General features: G+C 33.4%; 1 protein-coding gene across 1 annotated transcript; it reads right to left on the bottom strand.

The window, feature by feature from the left end:
* Positions 1-1,935: 1,935 nt before the first annotated feature.
* On the bottom strand, positions 1,936-20,510 carry LOC133866273 (potassium channel SKOR-like). Its single transcript, XM_062302801.1, has 13 exons — positions 20,290-20,510; positions 15,227-15,451; positions 15,067-15,130; positions 14,267-14,606; positions 13,562-13,857; positions 11,547-11,627; positions 9,162-9,260; positions 8,141-8,365; positions 7,771-7,959; positions 4,861-4,936; positions 3,935-4,229; positions 3,340-3,461; positions 1,936-2,416 (listed from the first exon to the last, which is right to left on the bottom strand). Exons 1-13 carry the CDS (start codon positions 20,508-20,510, stop codon positions 2,169-2,171), a joined length of 2,481 nt encoding a protein of 826 aa, XP_062158785.1. The 3' UTR covers positions 1,936-2,168.
* Between the last annotated feature and the right edge of the window lie 1,011 nt (positions 20,511-21,521).

Raw genomic sequence — 21,521 nt, 5'->3', positions numbered from 1 at the left:
GGTGTAAGTGAAAGGGGTAGATAGTCTAAGGGGTCGATTATAACTTTTTAAAGTTTGAGAGATCAATATTACAAATTGAATGCAAGTTTGAGAGGAATAAGCGCGTGACTTATTTTCCATCAAATTTAACGAAAAATTCTAATAAATAGAGTAAGTAAAATGGCTACATAGTCTACCGGGTCAATTGTATCTTTTTAAATTTTGAAAGAACACTACAAATTGATTCATTGAATGCAAGTTTGAGAGGAATAAGTGTAATTTTTACGAACAATTAAATTGCATGATGGTGTTGATTTGTTGAACTGAGAGGTTGGGTAAGATTGTAAACAGTTGCAAATTAACCAACCTAGGGCTGGTAGAAGCCAGAACGTGCAACACTTTTTGTGCATGATGATTCGAACCTTTTCTCTTTTGGTCAAACAGAATATTATATATATATATATATATATATATATATATATATATATATATTGTGTGCATGTGTAACAATTTGTCATAAATTGTTGCATTTGCCGATGGAATTCTGGAGCATTTTGTGCTTGAAGGCCTTTATGAAGATCAAAAGAGACTTGGTTTTGCTAGAATTTTGGTGGAGATGACTGTTGATTCTGAATTCCCTAAGTAGATTGAGCTAGATAATGATGGAGTGAGGGTATGATTACTATTGGTGTTGAATAGGAGTGTACAAGCGAATACAGTTATTTGCAGTCTGAGATCTAAGTAGGATGTTGTTTGTTTTCATGTTGAAGGAAAATGAGTGTATGCACGAGTACATTTCCATTAGCAAGGCAGAAGAAAATTTCTTTAAACAGAAATCTAGGAATCAATGGTTGAACCTAAAAGAGACCATAATAATTCTTTCTTTCACAGAATTGTGCAAGTTATGAATTCAAAAAATCTAATTAAACACTTGTGGAATGAGAATGGGGATAAAGTGCAAGACATGGATCAAACTAGAGAAGGCTGGGAGAATTGAGCAATTGATTAGAAGCAGATTACTTGAAGATGTCATTGAAGGGATGGGAAAGGAGGTCAGTGTAGAGGAGATTAGAAAAAATTCTGTTTTCTATGAAAAGTAACAAAGCTCCAAGACTGAATGGCTTCTCAGCTGGGTTCTTTCTGAAGGCTTGGCCGATTATTAGGAAGGATGTCGTTGAAGCAATGCAATCTTTCTTCAGTTCCAGTATGTTGTTGAAGGAATTAAGTGAATGCTACAATTATCACTCTTGTTCCTAAGAAACAAAATCCATCTTCTATGGGTGATTTTTGGCCTACCTATTGTTGCAATGTGGTGTATAAGTGTATTAATAAGATGTTAGCAAAAAGACTCTCATTAGATAGTGAGTTCTAATCAGACAGCTTTTCTTCCTAACATAGAAGTATCTCTAAAAATGTATTACTTGCTCAAGAGTTAATGTGGGATTACCAAAAAGATAAATGGGAAAGCTCATGCTATTTGAGAGGATTACTGCTAGAAATAATTCTTTGATGTCAAGAAAGTTGTGTTTTGCTGGAAGATTGCAGCTGTTGTCCTCAATTTTGTATAGCATTCAAGTGAAGGTCTGCACAATTATTGGTCTTCACGAGTAGCATAATTTGTCCTCAGACGCTTCTCAATCCAATATTCAACATTTGTACTGAAAGACCTACTCCATTTCATTCTTGTTGAAGAACTTATTCCAAGGACAGGTCATTAATAGTGAAGAAGCCGATCATTAGCAATTTATGTACATGCATGTAAAAATCCATGATATATATTTCAAGATATATCATGCCAGTCCTGGCACCAAATTAGCTATACTATGTAATGTTCACACAAATTCTGCTTTCTTTCATTTTTCTAAATTATGTACTGTCCATGAGTGCGACTAGGATTTCATACGTTCCCCTAGAAATTTTATCTCTGAATTTTTAGGCTACTTGGTCCCAAATCTATTTTACAAAAATTATAGGGCAGAATTATTAGGCATGCCAAAAGAAAGCAAGCATATTTAAAGTGTTGTTCTGATAATAATATTCTTACATATACATATGTGTTTGTTTGTGTGTAGACAATAGACATGCTTAGCATTTAGAAAGAGGGGAAATTGCTTGGTGGTACACATAACTAACGTGTAGGATAAATATTCCCAGTTTTGCGAAACATTAAATCGCTCTGGGCACCCTAATTACCTGCTTTGTGCTTCACAAACCAGATATAACTTCTGATCATTGGTAACCATGTTTATGTCAAGAATTTTACCCCCATTTTCTGCCAAAATACAAGTGCCACTTGAACATTTCAACTGCTCTTTTGCTGCTTTGATGAGCTCTTCAATGCTTTGCGGAACCCACAATACAACTCCCTCTCTTCTCTCCTCCTTGGCACCCCATGGGTGAATGGGGAACACTGTGCATGTCTTCTTGCGCATTTCATCTGTTGTTGCCAACAAAAATGTTGTCAACTTACTGAGAGTAGTAGGGTAAACATCTGACAAATCACTTAATGCAAGAAATTACTCAGGCTAAGGAGAAGGGCAAAAGAAACAAAAACAGATGACACTAGTACGATTCCCTCATTGGGTAGAATATTTCCTTTTGTTATTATAAGAATGAAAGGATTTGATTTTTCTCCATTATATTTTATTTGATTGATATCCAACTTCCATGATTGTCTGCCTTGACTCCTTTTACATAATGTGCTTGACCTTCTAAGAATATCCATCTTGTCTCATTCTCAACATGTGTATGGGGTCTATTTCCTCAATAAAGTGATTACTAATTGCCTCCAGTTCTTTTTCTTTTCCTAAGCTACTAATTGCCTCTGGTTGTTTGCAATCATATCCTCGATCCTTAGCTCCCTCTTTCTGAGAAGGCTCTTCTTCTGGATTTTCTTCAAATCACTTGCTGCCGTCATCACCCTATGGATCCATTCTTTAGTATGTTCAATTGTAGATTTCCACACAATCCTATCGATACAAGAATGATTGAAAAGTTTAGTGACAAGGAATTGTATTTCTCACTGATAGTGTGCATAAGCTTCACATTGTTCAGCCCATGTCCTAAAAGATTCAGATTTTTGCGACAATCAGTTCTCCAAAATAGTATCAAACCCTTATTTTTCAGCAGGTCTTTGGTACAAAGAAAAAAATAAAATAAAATAAAATAATAATAATAATTTCTATTATATAGTCTGTAAGCAAAAAAAAAAAAAAAATTCAAATTTAATGAAGTACCAACTATTTTTTTCAGCAACAAATTTTTGTGCAATAAAATTCCATCCAGAAATGGACAGTTTATTGCTAACAAGATAATTGAGGATGGTGATGCAATATGTAAGAACTACAATTTTGTTCGTACCTCGAATTTCTTGAGAGCAATTTGATAACTGGGACAGCTGAGAAGTTCTTGTAACTTCAAACAGCTTGATCAAATTCTTATTTCCACCTATCCAGGCATCATCAAGTGGAGTATTTCCCCATCTGCATGCAAAAGACAGGCTGACAAAGGTTAGTCCAGCTGGCAAAGTTCTAATGGCCGGCAATGCAGACTATATAATTGTCATCTTTCGTCATTTTAATGTTTTCTAACAACAATAGAAATTGAAATTTCTTTCAAAGTAATTTTTAAAGCTTAAAGAAATATCAACCAGAACTTTATTTCATCATGAGGGAAAAGTATACACCATGATATTACTATTTTTAATACTCATCCAAAGATCCATAGTGTAAACAACCATAAAACCCAATTATTGTTGATTGTGATGCCAAAATCAGGATGAAGGACAAGCAAAAATATATTTAATGCATACATCAAGCATATCATAACACGTAATCAATCAAAACAACTTCCTTGCTGCACAATCTTATATTCTGCACTTGCAAAACTGTCAGAGGCTCAAAAATGATCATGCTTCACCCTTGTCTTAAAAACCACATAATTATTTAAGTTATACCTGTCCTTTGACAAAACACTCGCTCCTGCTTCTAGAAGTAATTCTGCCATTGAATATAGCCCTTCTGAGGCAGCAAGGTGAAGTGGCGTTCGGAGATCATAATTTTTGGCATTTGGATTAATGCCACTAGCCAAAATCCTTTTTAGAAGATCCAAATCCCTCCTCGCAATAGTCATACAAAGAAAATCACCAGCATTATCAATATTAAGTGCTGCCCCTGCCTTAACAAGTAAAGACGCTACTTGATCGTGCCCATTCTTGATGGCTTCAAGCAAGGGAGTGTTTCCAAACTTATCTAGTACACATGGTTAAACAACACTTATTACTTGATCGTGCCCATTATTTAAATTAATGGACAAAGATAAAAAGAAAAAAAAAATTATCGAAAAAGTGATTTTAGAAGCCTTCTATACATTTGATGGTGAAAGATCTTTAATTAGATAATATCCATTTCATTCAAATCCCTTTTTTCTGCCACATCACCATTATAATTTCAATTTTTTTTATGATTTAAATTTTCGTCAAATGCTCTAATTTGTAGCCTTAAGTTTCAAAATATAGCAATATCCCCTTTTTTTTGTCCTCAAGTTTGTTGAAAATTGTTTGCTATTATTTTGTGTTGGAAAAACATTTCTGAGTTTTGGTAGTGTTGGACTTTGAATTGGAACTAATAAACTAAATCCAGTTATTCACCAGGAACAGTGTGACATATAAAGGTGTTAATTAATTTGGAAGGGAAAATAATCTAGTAAACATTTAGCCCTAAGGATTCCGACCCCATGTGCCCTTGAAATTATGTTTTATCTTGCAAGGGGCAATGTGTTCGGGAGCCCACAAAACTATGGACAGAATGACAAAGTACAGGGGCTTGGGCTCACCTGCCCACCCTTGATGGTAATCAAACTACAGGTAGTGGAAAAGCCAACCTGAAATGTTGATGCCCACTCCTTGCTCAATAAGGAAAACAACAATATCTTCATATCCTTTGGATGCAGCAATATGCTGAAAAAAAAAAACAAAAAAACAAAAAAATTAAATATGAGTATAACCCATACCATAATTTGTTTCATTCCTAGTAATTGAGGAAAGGGGGAAAAAACAAACACCATAATTAAGATGTTTCACAACAAACTTCACAATCTTCAACAAAAAAATATTATGTTTAATTCCCTTTACATGGATAGCGATGTTTAACAGTCTGCAGTGTTCTAGCTTTTCTGATATTTTGGACTTTTGTTACCTTTTTTTTTTTTTTTCCTCCTAATAGGGGGTTTACTCTTGGATACTTCTTATGCTCTAAGGTGGCACTCCTCTATGCTTTTCTAATGAGATTGAATTACTTAATTTTTTTTAAAATAATAATAATAATAATAATAATGATAAAATAGACACGGGGCACAAAATTAGTACCAGCTTACACTAAAGTAGACTTCAAAGTTAAAATTCATTATAGATAAGTCTATAAACCTTAGTTTTGTCATAATACCTTGATTAAAAAAATTTGAGTTTAAAATTATCACTCATGAAATATCATTTCAGAGCGAACATGTTAACATGACTGGCATAACCATATAAATGCATCAATTAAAATTCACCAAGAGAACATAAAATCACAGGCATACATAAGACATATTGACATGAGGCTCCACTTCAATAACTATGATTTACAAGAGTGATGTGTGAGAGTGACAACTGCCCAGAATGACATGTAAGCCTGATCTCATAAAAAAAGGTTGTAGAGAGGTTGTACCTCCCAAGCAATGGGTAAAACGTCCGCTAAGTTCCCTCAATCTTAGCTAGTAAGCCAAGACCTTCAAAGATGCCCAATATGGCTTGACAAGCTTGTAGGATTTAGGGAAGTGAAGTAGGTCCTATGCATCCTTGTAGAGAGTTAGCAACCTCCTCAGCAACCCCACACCTCAAATGATCCCTAGGTTTAACTACAGAGTGAAAGAGACAGAAAGTGTGCCAGACATTAATACAACATTTAAAGAACTTTCTTATAGATTTACTAACACAACTCAAATCACCATGAACTCATGCTACAATGTTCTTTCTTGTTCCCCTATCGAATCCCATTAGTCTTACTCTTCGTCCATGCTACTCACATGTCAACTCAATGAGCTCCCCACATTGACTCCTCAGCACTCCACTCTAAACCTCAGTCCACATCACTTCTCGAAATCCTCCAAGATTTGCATCTCTAAGCAGAAATGATGTCATTATGTGTGTGAGATTCCTATATCGACATCTAGAAGGATTACTCTAAAGAATCAAGATGTCAGTGGCTAAAAACAGTCTCAAAGACCTAAAGGCCTATTACTCTCTCAAAAGCTCTCTCCTTTTGTGTCGTCTAATCTCAATGAAGTCCTGAGAATGAGATGTATACGTACACACACACAAAAAAAAAAAAAAAAAAAACTAACCTCAGTTTGGAAAACTTCATTCAAAATAGGATACAAAATCTTTGAAATATTTACTGTCTTCAAATGGGAAACAGCGTGTTCGAACAACATTAGTTATGAAACATCACTTTTGGCTCTCGCATTCAAACGGCTATCTATCACGCTTTGAGTAAAACAAATCTAACATCTGTTTGATTCGAACAAGACTTTGAACTCACTTTGAACAAAACCAATATGAAATTTGTTTGGTTCAAATGAAGCTTCAAGCACACTTAAAAAAACTATAATCTGTCTAATCATGTTAAAATGTGGGTTCCAATGTGCTTTAAACGTTGGTCCTTGGTTGAACTTTTCTATTTACGTTCAAACGAGATATTGAGCACGAGTTTTGAAAATGAAACTCTTATGTTTCTCATCCCAAGTCCATTATTCAAACAACACTTGTATAGTTTGAACACTAGTGAACAATCTTGTAAAGTACCAAGCATTTTTATTTTAAAAATACAAGCCCCTTCAACTTTTTCACACAACAACTTAACCCTAAGTAATGAGTAGTCATGTCTAACTTCCTAAAAGTCAAGTTTTAAGTTTCTAGTCCACTATCATAAATATATTAGATCCATTCATAGCTCATGTCTTCATGAATACATGAAATATGCCTTGAATTAATGAAAGACATGACTCACTAAACTTGGAGTTTAAACCAATTCAATGAATTCATACGCGTATATTTGTCTATAAAATTTACTAACACAACTATGGACTTAACAATCTAATCAAATTCTAAAGTACTTCAAATTTGTACCAAAAGAACAGCAAATCAGCCCCTTGGTAGCTTTCCTTTCCTCCCCAAAGTATGCTTCTCATAAACCTATGAAGCTAAGGAGGGAAACAAATGGAAGAAAAAGATAACAATTTCTGCTGTATGTGTGGAGCTCCCTTCATCATTATAAACAATGAAAACCGTCCTGAGAATTTGTGCATACTCTTCTTTCTAATGATGTTAGAGCAAAATGGAAATTCAAACACAAATCATTTTATATCTCAAAAGATAGGTTGATGCTCTAGGACATTTCAACTCGTTTTGATTTTTTACTGGACAAGACATAAAAGGTCTAGTTTTGCTTGTTAGTTTTAGATCTTCTATTCTACCTAAAAGCAAAAAAAACATTTTTTTGTTTTTCTTCATGTAGCTTAAATTTAAATAGATTAGATGATTGACGAAACTCTCCCTTATTTAAAAATTTTAAAGAATGGAAGTTTCCAAATTTTGTCATTGAGATAAAGTCAGGAGAAAATAGTACTAAGTTGTTAAAATTAATTAAAAAGATCAGTATGGTATTCTAGTGCTCTATTTTATATAAAAATATATATTAAGGAAAAAAAAAAAAAAGAAGTTAAAATGTGGCCAGAGCCTTCTAAATTCCATACCAAAGGTGATCTTTCATTATAATCCGTCTTATTGGGATCAGCTCCTGCTCTAATCAAACGTTTCACTCGATAAGAATCTCCATCATAAGCAGCACAATTAACCTTCATAGCCAACTCTGATTCACGCTGTTCAATATACAATGTAACATCTGATTCCAAAATCTTGCTCTGAAGATTGGAGTCCTTTCCCTGTCATTGCTAAAATTGTTAGAATATTATTTACTGGCTCATGAATTCAGATTTCTAACTAGATAAAACTAGAGTTCAGTGTATTTTTATGTAAATAGAGAGCAAATTTCCACAACTGACACAACTACTCTCTATTCAAATAGAAGGAGAAAGAAAATTGATATTTCCAAGCTCAGTTTACCTCAAGTAGGTTGTTCACAATTATCCGTCCATCAGAAAAACATATCTCCAAGATTTCTTTAAAACATTGTTTATCAAGTCGCAAGACTCTAGATAGTTCACGAACTCGAACTGTACAAGTCTGAGGAGTATTACAAAGAAAAGAAACCTCGCCAAATGAGCAATGTGCTTGCAAACGCATAAGATATTCTTTTGTTTCATCATCTTCCACCTTTCCTATCTCCTCCTGTAGATAATATAATATCCATCAAGCCTACAATTCAAGAATATATAGACACAAAAACCCACAAAAACAGAGGCTTGCGTCTAGATATACTAATTTAAAACTTAAACATGCAAATAAAAAGAAAAGATATCCAATAAATAAATATATTTTAGATATTCTTGAGATTAACAGTCAACTATATATTTTTATGGTTACATTCTAGGTTTCTTTAAAATTAATAATCCATTATAACTTAGAGATATTTTAGAATGGTTATATGCAGAAGTCAATATGATGATTCTCGAGATAAATATGTAATAAAAAAGTAAAATGTAATCAACACTCCCTGTGCTTAGACACATATCTGTTCACACTTCCTATGTTACTGATCCCACCCCAATGCCACTAATTCTTCTTCCTTTGGAAAAAAGCTTTGGGATCTATAGGGAGAAAGAAGGGAATAACGCTAACTAGAGAGAGAGAGAGAGAGAGAGAGAGGTGTTACGGGTTATCAAAAAACTTGAATTAATGGCTAGTATGGATATTCAAGACTTTATTCTTCCATCTTAACCTACTGTGATTGGTTTCTTGGTAACATCTTGTTACTCTATAAATAGGCTTCAGTCAAGTTGAGATCTTTACTTTTAAAAAGTTATAATTTTTATAGAATAAAAATTAGTAAATTATTTTGAGGTGGCCATATCATCTAATACCATATATAGAAAATAAAGATGCTATTGCAAGTAAACAAACAAATAAAAAGATAAACATATTGGAGTTTTCAAGCATTTAAAAAAGAAAAAAGAAAAATCAATACCACTTCGCCATGACATATGATATAAAGTTGATCTATTACGTTTCCCTGTTCTATAATCACTTCTCCTGGAATGAAAAACTCTTCATGGACTTTGATTGCCTGATAAACCATGGAATGAATAAGAGTCATTTCCACTGAAAAAAGCTAAGCTTCTAATGTTATCACTTCTGTTTTATACGAGTGAACATTATGAAGAGATATTAGATAATTACATTATAGAGGGAGCAAACAAAATAAGGAAACAAATATAATAGAAACTATTTATTCATAAAATTAAATCCAAACACAAAACAAGGCAATTAGGATACTTCCAACTAATAGTCTACTTCAACTACATTCAGCTAAAACTAAAAGGTCCTTAAAGCAAAATAAATGCATTGAACAAAATTTCTAGACGTTGATGCTCTCATAGCCACCAGAAAGCATGGAGAATGCAGCCTCATTTAATGTACCTGCCATTTGGGTACCCACATTTTTTATAATGTGATACTAACTCTTTAAATACAAACATAATAAATAAATAAATAAATAAGGCATACAGAATGCCCATTACAACGAATTAATTGATTACTGCTCAACTCTTGGAATTTAGATGTTGATGGACATTTTAGAGTGCCATTTTATTTTAAGAGCAGTACACTTGTTGCCAACATTCAGATCTTCACTGGTTAGAAAAATTTTCATTTGGTAACTAGTCTTATGAAACTCTATTTAGCTTTTATCTAAAATATGGTGCTAATGCAATGGAGATATGAATCTTTGGACAGTAAACTCTAAAATAATTTATAAACTTCAATTATATTTGATGTGTGAGTGAGAAAGATACATTGTTAAAGACTTTTAATTAAATTTGATGTGTAAGTGAGAAATACACTTTCTATTATCTTTTTTATATTTTTTGCAAGTAGAGTCAGCTTGCCATAACATTCAACCTCCTCTTATGCCCTTTGTTTTCACTAAGTAATTTATAAAGTAGCACATTGAAAAAGGAGGCACCTCTATAGCACATAGGAAGCATACAAGAGAAGCTCCAAAACATGAATTGAGGAAAAAATAAAAAAATAAAAAATTTGGCCAGCAGTGAAGAAGGAAGAGAAGATAAAATACCAAGAGGACAGTGTTCTCAGCAAACTTATCTCCAGCGTCCAAGCTCAACCAATTGAAATACCCTACTACTCCTCTCCCTCCATATGGAGCACATCTAGACATTTCCTACTACTGACATTGGCTTCCGAAACACAACATCTCTGGCTCAATTCATCTGCTCAGCATCCTGCCACAAAAGTACTCACCTCCTATTCCCCTCCATTAAAAATCTGTTCTGCATATAATCCACTAGTTTTCACAACGAAACTCTGTTGATCTCCTACCAATTCAAGATAACTCTCTCCATCCTTCCCCATATTTGAAATCCACTACTCTCTGTCAGAGGCTAGCCATCTCACTCTTCCGACAATTACTTTTAAGATCCTCAGCTTCCTCACTCCCAAACTGCCAACTTGTAACTAAAACCTTATCCTATTGAAACAAATTATTTTTAAACTCATCACGTTTCAAGCTGTAAAGAGCTCCTTCTTCAAGTCGCTCAGCCCCTATACCAGTATATGGACAACCAGATAAAGCAAGTCAGAAAACCTTTTTTTTCTTTTTCTTTTTCTTTTTCTAAATAAGTAAAAAAGCAGGATCCATGCTCCTTAATTAGTGTGATCTTCCCCCTACTTTTTACAATTACTGCGTTTTAAACTCAGAAACCTTTTCTCACAGCTCAATAGTAGTATCTGGTACTGGAATAGCCTTAAAAGATGAATCCAGTGGGAGCCCTAGGTAAGACATAGGCATGGAACTACCACATGTAAATAGACTATCTACATTTTAAAACCATACGCAACGTACCTTTCTATACTAAAAATTGTGTTGACCAACTGGAGATAACAACAAATGGCATTCCTCTGAAATAAATTATACCCAACCGTCGAAAACAGAAGTAGCATATGATTCAAGACGAACTTGTGCAGAGAGCTAATCATGCAAGAAAACTCATAACGTTCAAGTTCCAAAATGTGAATTTTAAGTAAGAAATCAAAACCTAATCTAGAACAACAAAATTGAGTTGTTACAGTAGTGCTTGCAGTGAATAAACAATTCCTAATAGCAGTTCCAATGAATTTTGCATGTAGAAAGTTAAACTGGGGCTACAACTCTCTGCCCTTGAAATGGAATCCTTGGCAGTAAGGAAAACTGAGACTTCTAAAGTCAATGGATGTGATCAAGTTCGAAGAAATCATGTGACTTTCAACTTTAGAAACAGAAAAAGTAAGCTGAATTTCTTGGTGTTCAACCGTTGGAATTCATAGTATACATTACATATAGAACATGATGGCTTACAATTTGCTTGATGAAACCCAAAGAGCACCCCTTGAATATAGAAGCTTCTCTAATATATGGCTCATATAAGTTCTGTGAAATCTGCATAGAAAAAAAAAAACGAAAAGAAGACAAATTGTGGTACAAACATAAAATTCAAGCACTTCTATTAATTAATAAAGCATCATAAGAAAAACAGGTACATGCAATGAACAATATAAAATCAACGTCTAAAACATTACAGCATGAATTCTACCCTAACTATTGGGTCAGGCACTCTTCTTCTAACTTATCCCAGCTCACAAAATTAAACTAGGTAATTGCGGTGATTCTGAGAAACATCTTCCACAATTATTTGCAATCAGTTTGTAATTTCCCAATTGAAAATTATTTTCATAAAGGAAATAAACAGATTTAGTAAAACTTATTAAACCATCTGATGAGGCCAAGTGATACTTCCATAAAGACACAATTGCGAAAGATTAAATTTCATTAACGAAGTATGTTGCGGGAGGAGTCATCTAACGGGAAAAAAAATGAAGACATAGAGGGAGAATAATAATAATAAGAAAATTAAAAAAAAAAAAAAAAAAAAAAAAAAAAAGGCAGGATTTTGCATTCAAATTCTGAGGTCTACAGTTTTAGTCCTACATATTGTGAAACTCCACAATTCACACTGAAAAGAAAATGTCATCATTTAGATGAAAAACAGGCAATATTCAACGCCATGGATGTGAAGCCTTTTACACAAGATGGTGGCAAGTTTATATTTATGGGAGAAATAAACTTACCCCTTCTTTTATGATGGTAAATTACACAACACACACCACATTGATCTCGAGGCACATGACCTTATCCTTCACCATATTCTCATAAGGAGAGTAAATGCCATTTGAGCTAGAGGTAATAATAAGCCATTTGTACTAGAGGTAATTAGCACTTTCTCATTTATTTTTATTTTGATAAATAATGACATGTCATTGAAAAAGCACAGAGGGGCGCAACCCTAGTACATATGAAGTACTCTCCCATTTATTTTTAAGCAATAGTGCGCTAAACTTTATAAACAAGCATCAAATTTTCCTATTCAACCCAAAGTCACTAATATTCTAACAAATTCCTCCAAAGTTAAGATTATTGCATGTTTCAATAGCTTCCATGGTCTATACATTTGAATTACAATTGAACTCTACAAAAAGAAACACTTGACTATTCATTTGTACCCTCACATCCTAAGATTAGAAATTAATAGAATCTCAAATATTCGACAAACACTTGCATCTGAAGAAGAGAGGCCTTTCTGCATGATAACCTCCAACTCTATCATTCATTCTATGGAAATTACTGGAAATCTCAGACGATCATCCCCACTCAGAAACTTTTATGTCCCTTATTTCACAGCTAGAGACATTCAATCTCTTAATTGGTCTAATCCTTCTCACCAATCGTCATTCAAAAAATTGCAACTTAAGGTATGGGTGAAAGAGAAAATCTTGCAAAATCAGTGGGAATCATTGATATATGTGTTCATTCTATATCTACATGGTGAAAAACAACTGATATAACTTCTCTCAGTGATAACGATCACACAAATGCACATTTACAAAATGTAATAGATGAATAAAATAGTTTTGAAAACCATACTTATCGAGTAAAGCAATATGGAATTTTGAGGGAAATATCTACCACGAAAGCTTATTATATCAAGCATGTAATTGTTAGGAAGTTGGCCAAAAATTTATATCAAGTATGCCACATGCTATCCCCACCCCTCCCTACCCCTTTCTTTTTGCAGGCTCGAACTAAATTTGGGCTCTACACATGTAGAACAAAAGAATTACCAGAAATGGGAAATAGAAAGACTTGAATCAAAACCTCATAGACAAAATCTAGCCTCTTATATCATGTTAGAGAAACATCAATCCCAAAATCTTAAGCTAATAAGTAGTAAGCCAAATATTTATATCAAGCATACCACATGCTAAGAAGAATGTGCTAAACCGATGGTGTATAGGCAAATGAAAGTTTTTCAAAACCTTAGTCCGAATAGAGGCTGGAACATCCTGAAGTAAAGCAACTTCGGTGTTGCTACGCTCATATTGTAACCGTAGATGACCTTTGATCTCCTTACTTGTTTGTCTATCAAGCTTGTGTTTATTCATATATTTGATAAGGTCGGCCATTTTATCCCTAAACTGTTCTGTCTTTGATCCTTTTACTATCAATGCTGCCATATTACCAAGCAGATAAGCACCAAGAATCATGTCAAATGATACATAAATCATAATGAATATCATTTCCCTGACATTGACTGCATGTATTTCTCCATAACCTGCAAGTAGAGCATTTTATCAGCACGTACAGTGAAGCATCCCAAATCTGATATTAGAAACTCAGAATGAAAAAGCACTAATTCATACGGTAATGAGAAGGGACCATTGTCAAATTTTAAAAAAAACATGTACTATGTTAGATTTAATTAGAGAAAACCTTCACGATGTAGCACTGCTTCACATACAAATGATAAGGAGTCATTTTAAACAATTTTTGAAAATAGACATACTGTTTTACATGTTCATAAGGAATAACCATTATGGCATACAGTAGAAAAGATGAGCTCTAAACTAGAGCACGAACTCGCACACACACTCATAGTAATCTTGAGTGTCATTTGTACAAATAATCAATAGCTTATTAGTTATATCTGTTTATCTTCAAGAGAGAATCATAGACAAGCATACCAAGAGTCGCCATGGTAACAATGGCAAAATAGAGAGATGTTACATAACGCTTCCAAAGATCAATCTCTCTAAAGTGTGAATAACTGTAGTCACCCATCTTCAAACTTCCTATCCATGTGTAACCTTCCTCGGAGGCAGGCAAAGTGGTAGCAAGATAGTAAAAGATGCAGGCAGCCGTATGTGTGCAATAGAGTTCAACAACAAAAAGTTTTGCAATTCTCGTAGCGAGGTAATTTAGCCGGATATCTTTCTCCAACTTCTCAAAAAACTCAGTTACTCTGAGTGCTCGACTTAGCCTAATCCACAATAGGTACCTGACTGGCTCTTTTCTACCAGAAGCCTGATTAGAGAAGTTGTGTTCAAATCATCATATATAGAGTTATTGAGTTTAAAAATAATTGAATAGAGATACCCCATAAGCATCTTGAGGAGTCAATCCAGAATAAAACAACTTGTGACACTGTAATTTACCACAAATGATAAGGAACAATATAACGTTGTTGATGATAAAAGAAAGAGTCCTGAATTGACTATCTTATTTGTAACATATCCTTTTCACTTTCCATTTTCTTTCCCTCCTTTTTTTTTTTTTTTTTCACTTTTTTTGGGTTTCTAAATGCCTCCCTTCAAGATAATGCATACTAGAGCTCTTGTTGTGGAATAAACTTAACATTGTATGTTAATGCCATAGATAATCCTAGAAACTGTTTCTCCTTATTGGAGGTCATTAGAAATTCAATCCGAATGGAATAAAAGAAACGGCAGACCAAAACCAAAAAGTAAAAATTAGTGTACAATACCTTGTAGATAGCATCCCAGGGGAAACAACATAGTAAATCAACAAAGAACCGAGACTTCAAGTACCTATAGTCAAGAAAATCACGAAGCATGAAAAACCCAATGGTGTTTTGCATGGTTAATTACAGCAGATTAAAAGTAGGAAAAGAAGAAAACAGCTACCGAACGGCAATGAGATTGTGGTCGTAGACCATGCGGTAGGAGTGGGTGTCGCGATAGGCGATGAAGAAGCGGACAACAATGTCGATGAGGAAGGCGAATTGGCCGGCAATGTCAAGGAGGAAGAGGTTCTCGGGGAGTCCTCGGAAGAAGCCGAACTCCAGGGGCGTGAAGAAGGAGGAGTAGACCGCACATAGTAGAATGAAATGCGTCCACGCCACGTACCACCTGCGTTGCTTCCCATCGTATTAAAATGAATTTTGAGTTCATTTTGGATTGCGATTTCGTAGACTAAGGTGTAATTTTAAATTAAATTGTAAAAAATTAATTGTTTAGCAATTATATTTTTAAAAAATTACGATTTGAAAAAAGTAGAAATCTGCTTTTTCAAATCGCAGGTAAGGAGTGTTTTGTTGAAAACACATAATTTTAAAAACCAACTTGTGATTTTAAAGATCAAACAACGATTTTACCAAACGCTTAACTGCGTTTTTAAAAATTACTTTTTCAAATCGCACATTTTAAAATTGATGCTTTTCAAATACACTTGTTAAAATCACAAACCCAAACAAAATCCTTCCATTCTCGCTATTTATACGTTTTTATTCCATTATTGTTTGCATTGCTTTATCATGGCTACTTTGTACAAGAACCACGAATCTTTGGGTTAAATGCCTACTTGCCTCCTGTGGTTTGCAAACTTTATTTTTTATCCCCTGAGTTTTAATTTTTATCATATGTGGTACCTGTGGTATGGAAAAAGATGAAAATTGTACCTCCGTCTATTTTTCCATCCAAAACTGACGGAAATCCTCGTCGACACCACGTGGCACCATTCAAAATGTGACACGTGGCCACACTATTTAAAAAAAAAAAAAAAAATTTAAGGCTTTTATAAAAAATTAGAAAAATAAAAATAAAAATGTAGTGGTGGCTCATTGGGCCACATGGGGGTGGCCCAAAAGAGGTGGCTTAGCCACCCTTACAATTTTTTTAAAAAAAATAATAAAAAAAAAAAAAAAAAAATAGTGTGGCCACGTGTCGCATTTTGAATGGTGCAACATAGCATTGACGTGGATTTCCGTCTGTTTGGGATGGAAAAATAGATGAAGGTACAATTTTCATCTTTTCCCATACCACAGGTACTAAATATGATAAAAATTAAAACTCAGAGGACAAAAAATAAAGTTTGCAAAATATAGGGGGTAATTTTGTATTTAATCCTGAATCTTTTATAATTTTCTTACAATTAATTATTATATGATATGAGAATATTAAAAAAGAAAAAAAAAAAAAAAAGAAAAAAAAAAAGAGAGAGAGAGAGAGAAATGTAGATAATAGATTAAAAAAGTATATTAAAAAAAATTAACCTAAGTATTTCAAATATAATGATTGTGTAGTGGATATATATAATCTTTACTCAAATATTTTATATGTAATGTAAACGTGGTAAAGGTAGAAATTACTTTTTTATCTTATAACTATTTTATAATGTTGATGTGATAGTCTTAACAAACTTTTAGATTACTCTTTTTTTATCCATGACGATCTAATGGTTAATTATGAATGTCACGTTAACCTTGTATAATAATTATATATATATAACACTACTCTTATCCTTGAGATTTCTTTATAATTAATTTACTAATATCCCAAATTCATGCTATATATCATCAAGAGTAATTTACCTTAGAATTTTTACTCAAGGTAGACAAAAAATGGCTAGTGCACATGGGGTGGGGAGCAGTGAATGTCCCCACCCCCTAGAATCCAATTCCATGATAGCCATGTGGTAGGTTGATTTATTGAGTACTAGATTCTATTTGGTTGGTTGATTTATCGATGCTTCAATAGTATTAATTTTTGGCCAACAAAATATATTTTTATATAAAAAATAATAATAAAATAATAAAGCTAAATCCTATTCAGAAGATTTGATGCATGGATTATTACTTACCCAGAACTTTTTGGGTAATAAAAAATTACAAATAAGTTTATGGACGCATCTTATACTTGAAAATTTGATGAAATGAGCTAATAATGTCACGTCAACACCAACAATGTTGCGTCAAACATTTTTTTTATAATAATAATAAAAATAAAAATAAAAATAAAGAGTGTTCGGACAACTCCCAAATTAGCTGAAGCATCCCAAGGCCATGGAATTTGGTTTGACTAGTTTGAGAGTGATCGAACTACCCCCTTATTTTTTATATTTTTGTTGTTTGTTTTATATTTTTTTTATTATAAAGAACACATGTCGCAATATTATTAGTTCTAACATCACACATTAATAAATTCTGTCAAATTTTCAAAGAAAAAACTACTTCTATTTCTTCTTATATATCTCAAACAATTTTAAGTTACTTTTTATTACCTATGAAGCTATTTGCATCTCATAAGTTAATGCTTATCGTTTCAATTGTAATTTTGAAAAATAAAAGGAAAATAATAATAATAATAATAATAATAATAATAATAATAATAATAATAATAATAATAATACAAATAATAATAAATTTAAATAATTTAATTTAATTTTTTTTTAAAAAAAAAAAACAGAAAAAAAAAAAGAAAAAAAAAATGAATAAAGAAAGAGGGTCATTTGTCTGAATTAGGTTTGCCTCAAATTGCCTTTGACAATTTAAGATCTCAAATTCTTAAATCCTAACCATTATTTGGATCTAACAACTCATATTGTGCCAGCTGTTAACCTGAAATAAATGCTAAAATAATTCTAAATAAACTCACAAATATATAGACGAAAATGCCCTTCAGCTTAAAAAAAATTTAAAAACAGCTATATCCCCGGCCAGCGGCCGGAATTCGGTCGTTCTCGGCTAGAACAGCCAGATCCTAGCCGTTCCCCGGCCATAATTGCCGGATCATTGGCCAGCCGGCCTAAATCCGGTCGTTCCCCGGCCATAATGGCTGGATCCCGGCCGACTGGCCGAGATCTGGCCGGATCTAGTAGCTCTCGGGCCAGAACGACTGGATCCCAGCCGGCAGTTCGAATCTGGTGGCCTAATCTGGCCGAATCTAGCATCTCCCCGGCCAGAATGGCCGGATCCCGGCCGGCTGTTCAAATTTGACAAAGGAAGGAACTGATCTTGGCTAGCCAACCGAGATCCGGCCGTTATGACCGTGGAACGGCCCGATTCTTGCCAACTGGTCGAGGTTCGGCCGGGATCTAGCCATTCTGGCTGAGGAACACCGAATTCCAGCCAGCTGTTTTTGAATTTTTTATGCTAAAGGGCATTTTCGTCTTTATATTTGTGGGTTTATTTTGAATTATTTTAGCGTTTATTTCATGTTGATAGCAGGCACAATATGAGCTGTTAGATCCAAATAATAGCTAAAATTTAAGAATTTGAGATCTCAAATTGTCAAAGAAATTTGAGGGGATCTTCATCCCTTGTCTATACTCATGTATGAAATCTCAAACGCGATTTTACCAAATGCTTAACTGCGTTTTTAAAAATTACTTTTTCAAATTGCATATTTTAAAATTGTTGTTTTTCAATTACACTTGTTAAAATCACAAACCCAAACAAAATCCTTCCATTCTCGCTATTTATATGTTTTTACTCGGTTGTTGTTTGCATTGCTTCATCATGGCTACTTTGTGCAAAAACCTAGAATCTTTTATAATTTTCTTACAATTAATTATTATATGATATGAGAATATTAAAAAGAGAGAGAGAGAGAGAAATGTAGATAATAGATTAAAAAAGTATATTAAAAAAAAAATTTCACATAAGTATTTCAAATATAATGATTGTGTAATGGAAATATATAATCTTTACTCAAATGTTTTACATGTAATGTAAACATGGTAAATGTAGAAATTACTTTTTTTATCTTACAATTATTTTATAATATTGATGAAATAGTCTTAACAAACTTTTAGATTTCTCTTTATTTAACCATGATAATCTAATGGTTAATTATGAATGTCACGTTATCATTGTATTATATATATATATATATATATATATATATATATATATATATATATATAACACTACTCTATCCTTGAGTTTTCTTTAGAATTAATTTACTGATATCCCAAATTCATGCTATATATCATCTAGAGTAATTTACCTTAAAAATATTACTCAAGATAGACAAAAAATGGACTAGTCCACATGGGGTGGGGTGGGGTGAATGTCCCACCCCTTAGAACCCAATTCCATGATAGCCATGTGGTAGGTTGATTTATTGAGTACTAGTAACTATTTGGTTGGTTGATTTATCGTTGCCTCAATAGTATTAATTTTTGGTCAACAGAATATATTTTTATATAAAAAAGTATTAATAAAAAAATAAAGCTAAATCCTATTCAGAAGATTTGATGCATGGATTATTATTTATCCTAAACTTTGTGTAATAAAAAATTACAAATAAGTTTATGGACGCTTCTTCTATTCAAAAATTTGACAAAATCAACTAATAATTTCACGTCAACATCAATAATGTTGTGTCAAGTATTTTCTATAAAAATAGAAAAGAAAAAAATAAAGAGTGGTCGAACAACTCCCTAATGGCCTAATTAGCTAAAGCACCCCAAGGCCATGGAGTACAGTTTGGCCAATTTGAGAGTGATCGGATCACTTCTTTATTTTTTATTTATTTTTTGTTTGTTTTATATATTTTTATTTTTTATTGTAAATGACACATGTCGTAATATTATTAATTCTGAAATGAAACATTAATAAATTTTCACAAAAAAATAAAAATAAAAATAAAAAATTCTACTTCTATTTTTTCTTATCCCAAACAATTTTAAGTCACTTTTTATTATCTATGAAGTTATTTGCATCTCATAATTTAATGATTACATATTCAATTGTAATTTTGAAAGATGAAAGGAAAATAAAATAATAAAATAATAATTAAAAAAAAAAAGAAAAAAAGAAAAAAAAGAAAGAAAGATGATGCTCATGTATGAAGTACACAGGATGAGAGGCCAGAGAGAACCACACACAGGGAGTGAGTGAGTGAGAGAGAGTGAGAGAGAGAGAGAGAGAGAGAGAGAGAGAGAGAGATGGTGCATATATGCGTACCAGTTATCGAGGTGAATGATAAACCGATCCCATCTGCTTCCAGTCCGACCGGCGTCTCTTCCAAGCCCACTCCCAAAACTCAACTCTTTTCTAAACAACGCCGAATGCCTCTTCCACGACAGCTTGCCGGAGTCTCCAAGCTCCCCAACCTCATATCCTTCATCTTCCGACTCATCATCACCGCCGCCTCTTCCTCCTCCTCTCCTTCCTCCGCTACTCATGATCGATCTTCCAAAACTAATCAAGATATCGTATGAGAATCAAAGCTACCCTTTCTAAAACTGATTGGAGGGACAGAGAGCTAGCTTGCTTGCTGTTTCTTGTTTTCTTGAGAGAGTGACATATGAACAACTGACAGCAATGTTTTTATAGTATGATTAGTATCGGTGTGATTGACAGCAGTGGAGGAGAGGCTGAATCCTATCTTTTATTATTCTGCTAACTTTGTTGGGTGCATTATGTTGGAATTTACAGCAGTGAGATTATGGCGACAAAGAGAATCACCAGACTTAAAAGTCAGATCAGTAAAAGCCTGAGTGGGCTATATTCTGTGGAATAGGATCCTTTCCCTCTCAACTCTAATAAAATTAACCCTTGCATGCATGGCTTTAATTCTCTATCTATGAAGCTAACGAATACCCATTAAACCTTAGTTTATGATTTTTGTTTTGGGGGGGGGGGGTGATAGTTTAGGAAATTTACTGATCTCCATGACTTTAACCTTTTGTTTATGAAACAAAAACATATGCCAATAACCCTTGGTCCTGGGAGAAAATCTCTTTCATTTTCTCACTTCCTTTCAACCTCCCTAATAAAGACAAAACATCAACCACACTTCACTCTTCCATTATATATCCTTGTCCCTACTTGTTCCTACTTGTCCCTTGCTTTATATTCGATCTCATAGTCATATTCCCTTAGTTTCGACACATACCTTTGTTGTAATACAGTAACTAATTGGTGGTCAGCAAGAGTTACGAAAACTGCTGGTATATATATATCTCTTGTCAATTCAATGGAACCATTCTATACAACATCACTTAATTTTCTTCATAATTGAATAAATTCCATAGTCATTTTTAGGAAGTCACAGAATATTGGACTCAATGTCCTTAACCAATGTATATACCACCCCCAACACTATAGTGACTATATATATCACAAATTCACAGTACTTTAAGGACATAAAAATCAGTAGTGAAATCGTTAATTAACTTGCACATTTATAGCCA

Source organism: Alnus glutinosa, chromosome 4 (assembly GCF_958979055.1).
Source record: "Alnus glutinosa chromosome 4, dhAlnGlut1.1, whole genome shotgun sequence".
Lineage (NCBI taxonomy): Eukaryota > Viridiplantae > Streptophyta > Magnoliopsida > Fagales > Betulaceae > Alnus > Alnus glutinosa.
This window is presented reverse-complemented; position numbering and strand designations above follow the sequence as displayed.

Bases quoted from the DNA above. Each gene is read 5' to 3' on its own strand.
- LOC133866273 (XM_062302801.1), bottom strand. From the start codon at position 20,510: ATGAGTAGCGGAGGAAGGAGAGGAGGAGGAAGAGGCGGCGGTGATGAT. The intron at 15,131-15,226 runs GTAGCTGTTTTC...TCTTGACTATAG, and splicing joins CACAATCTCATTGCCGTTCG to GTACTTGAAGTCTCGGTTCT. The intron at 11,628-13,561 runs GTTTTGAAAAAC...TTTTCTATGCAG, and splicing joins CAGCCTCTATTCGGACTAAG to ATTTCACAGAACTTATATGA.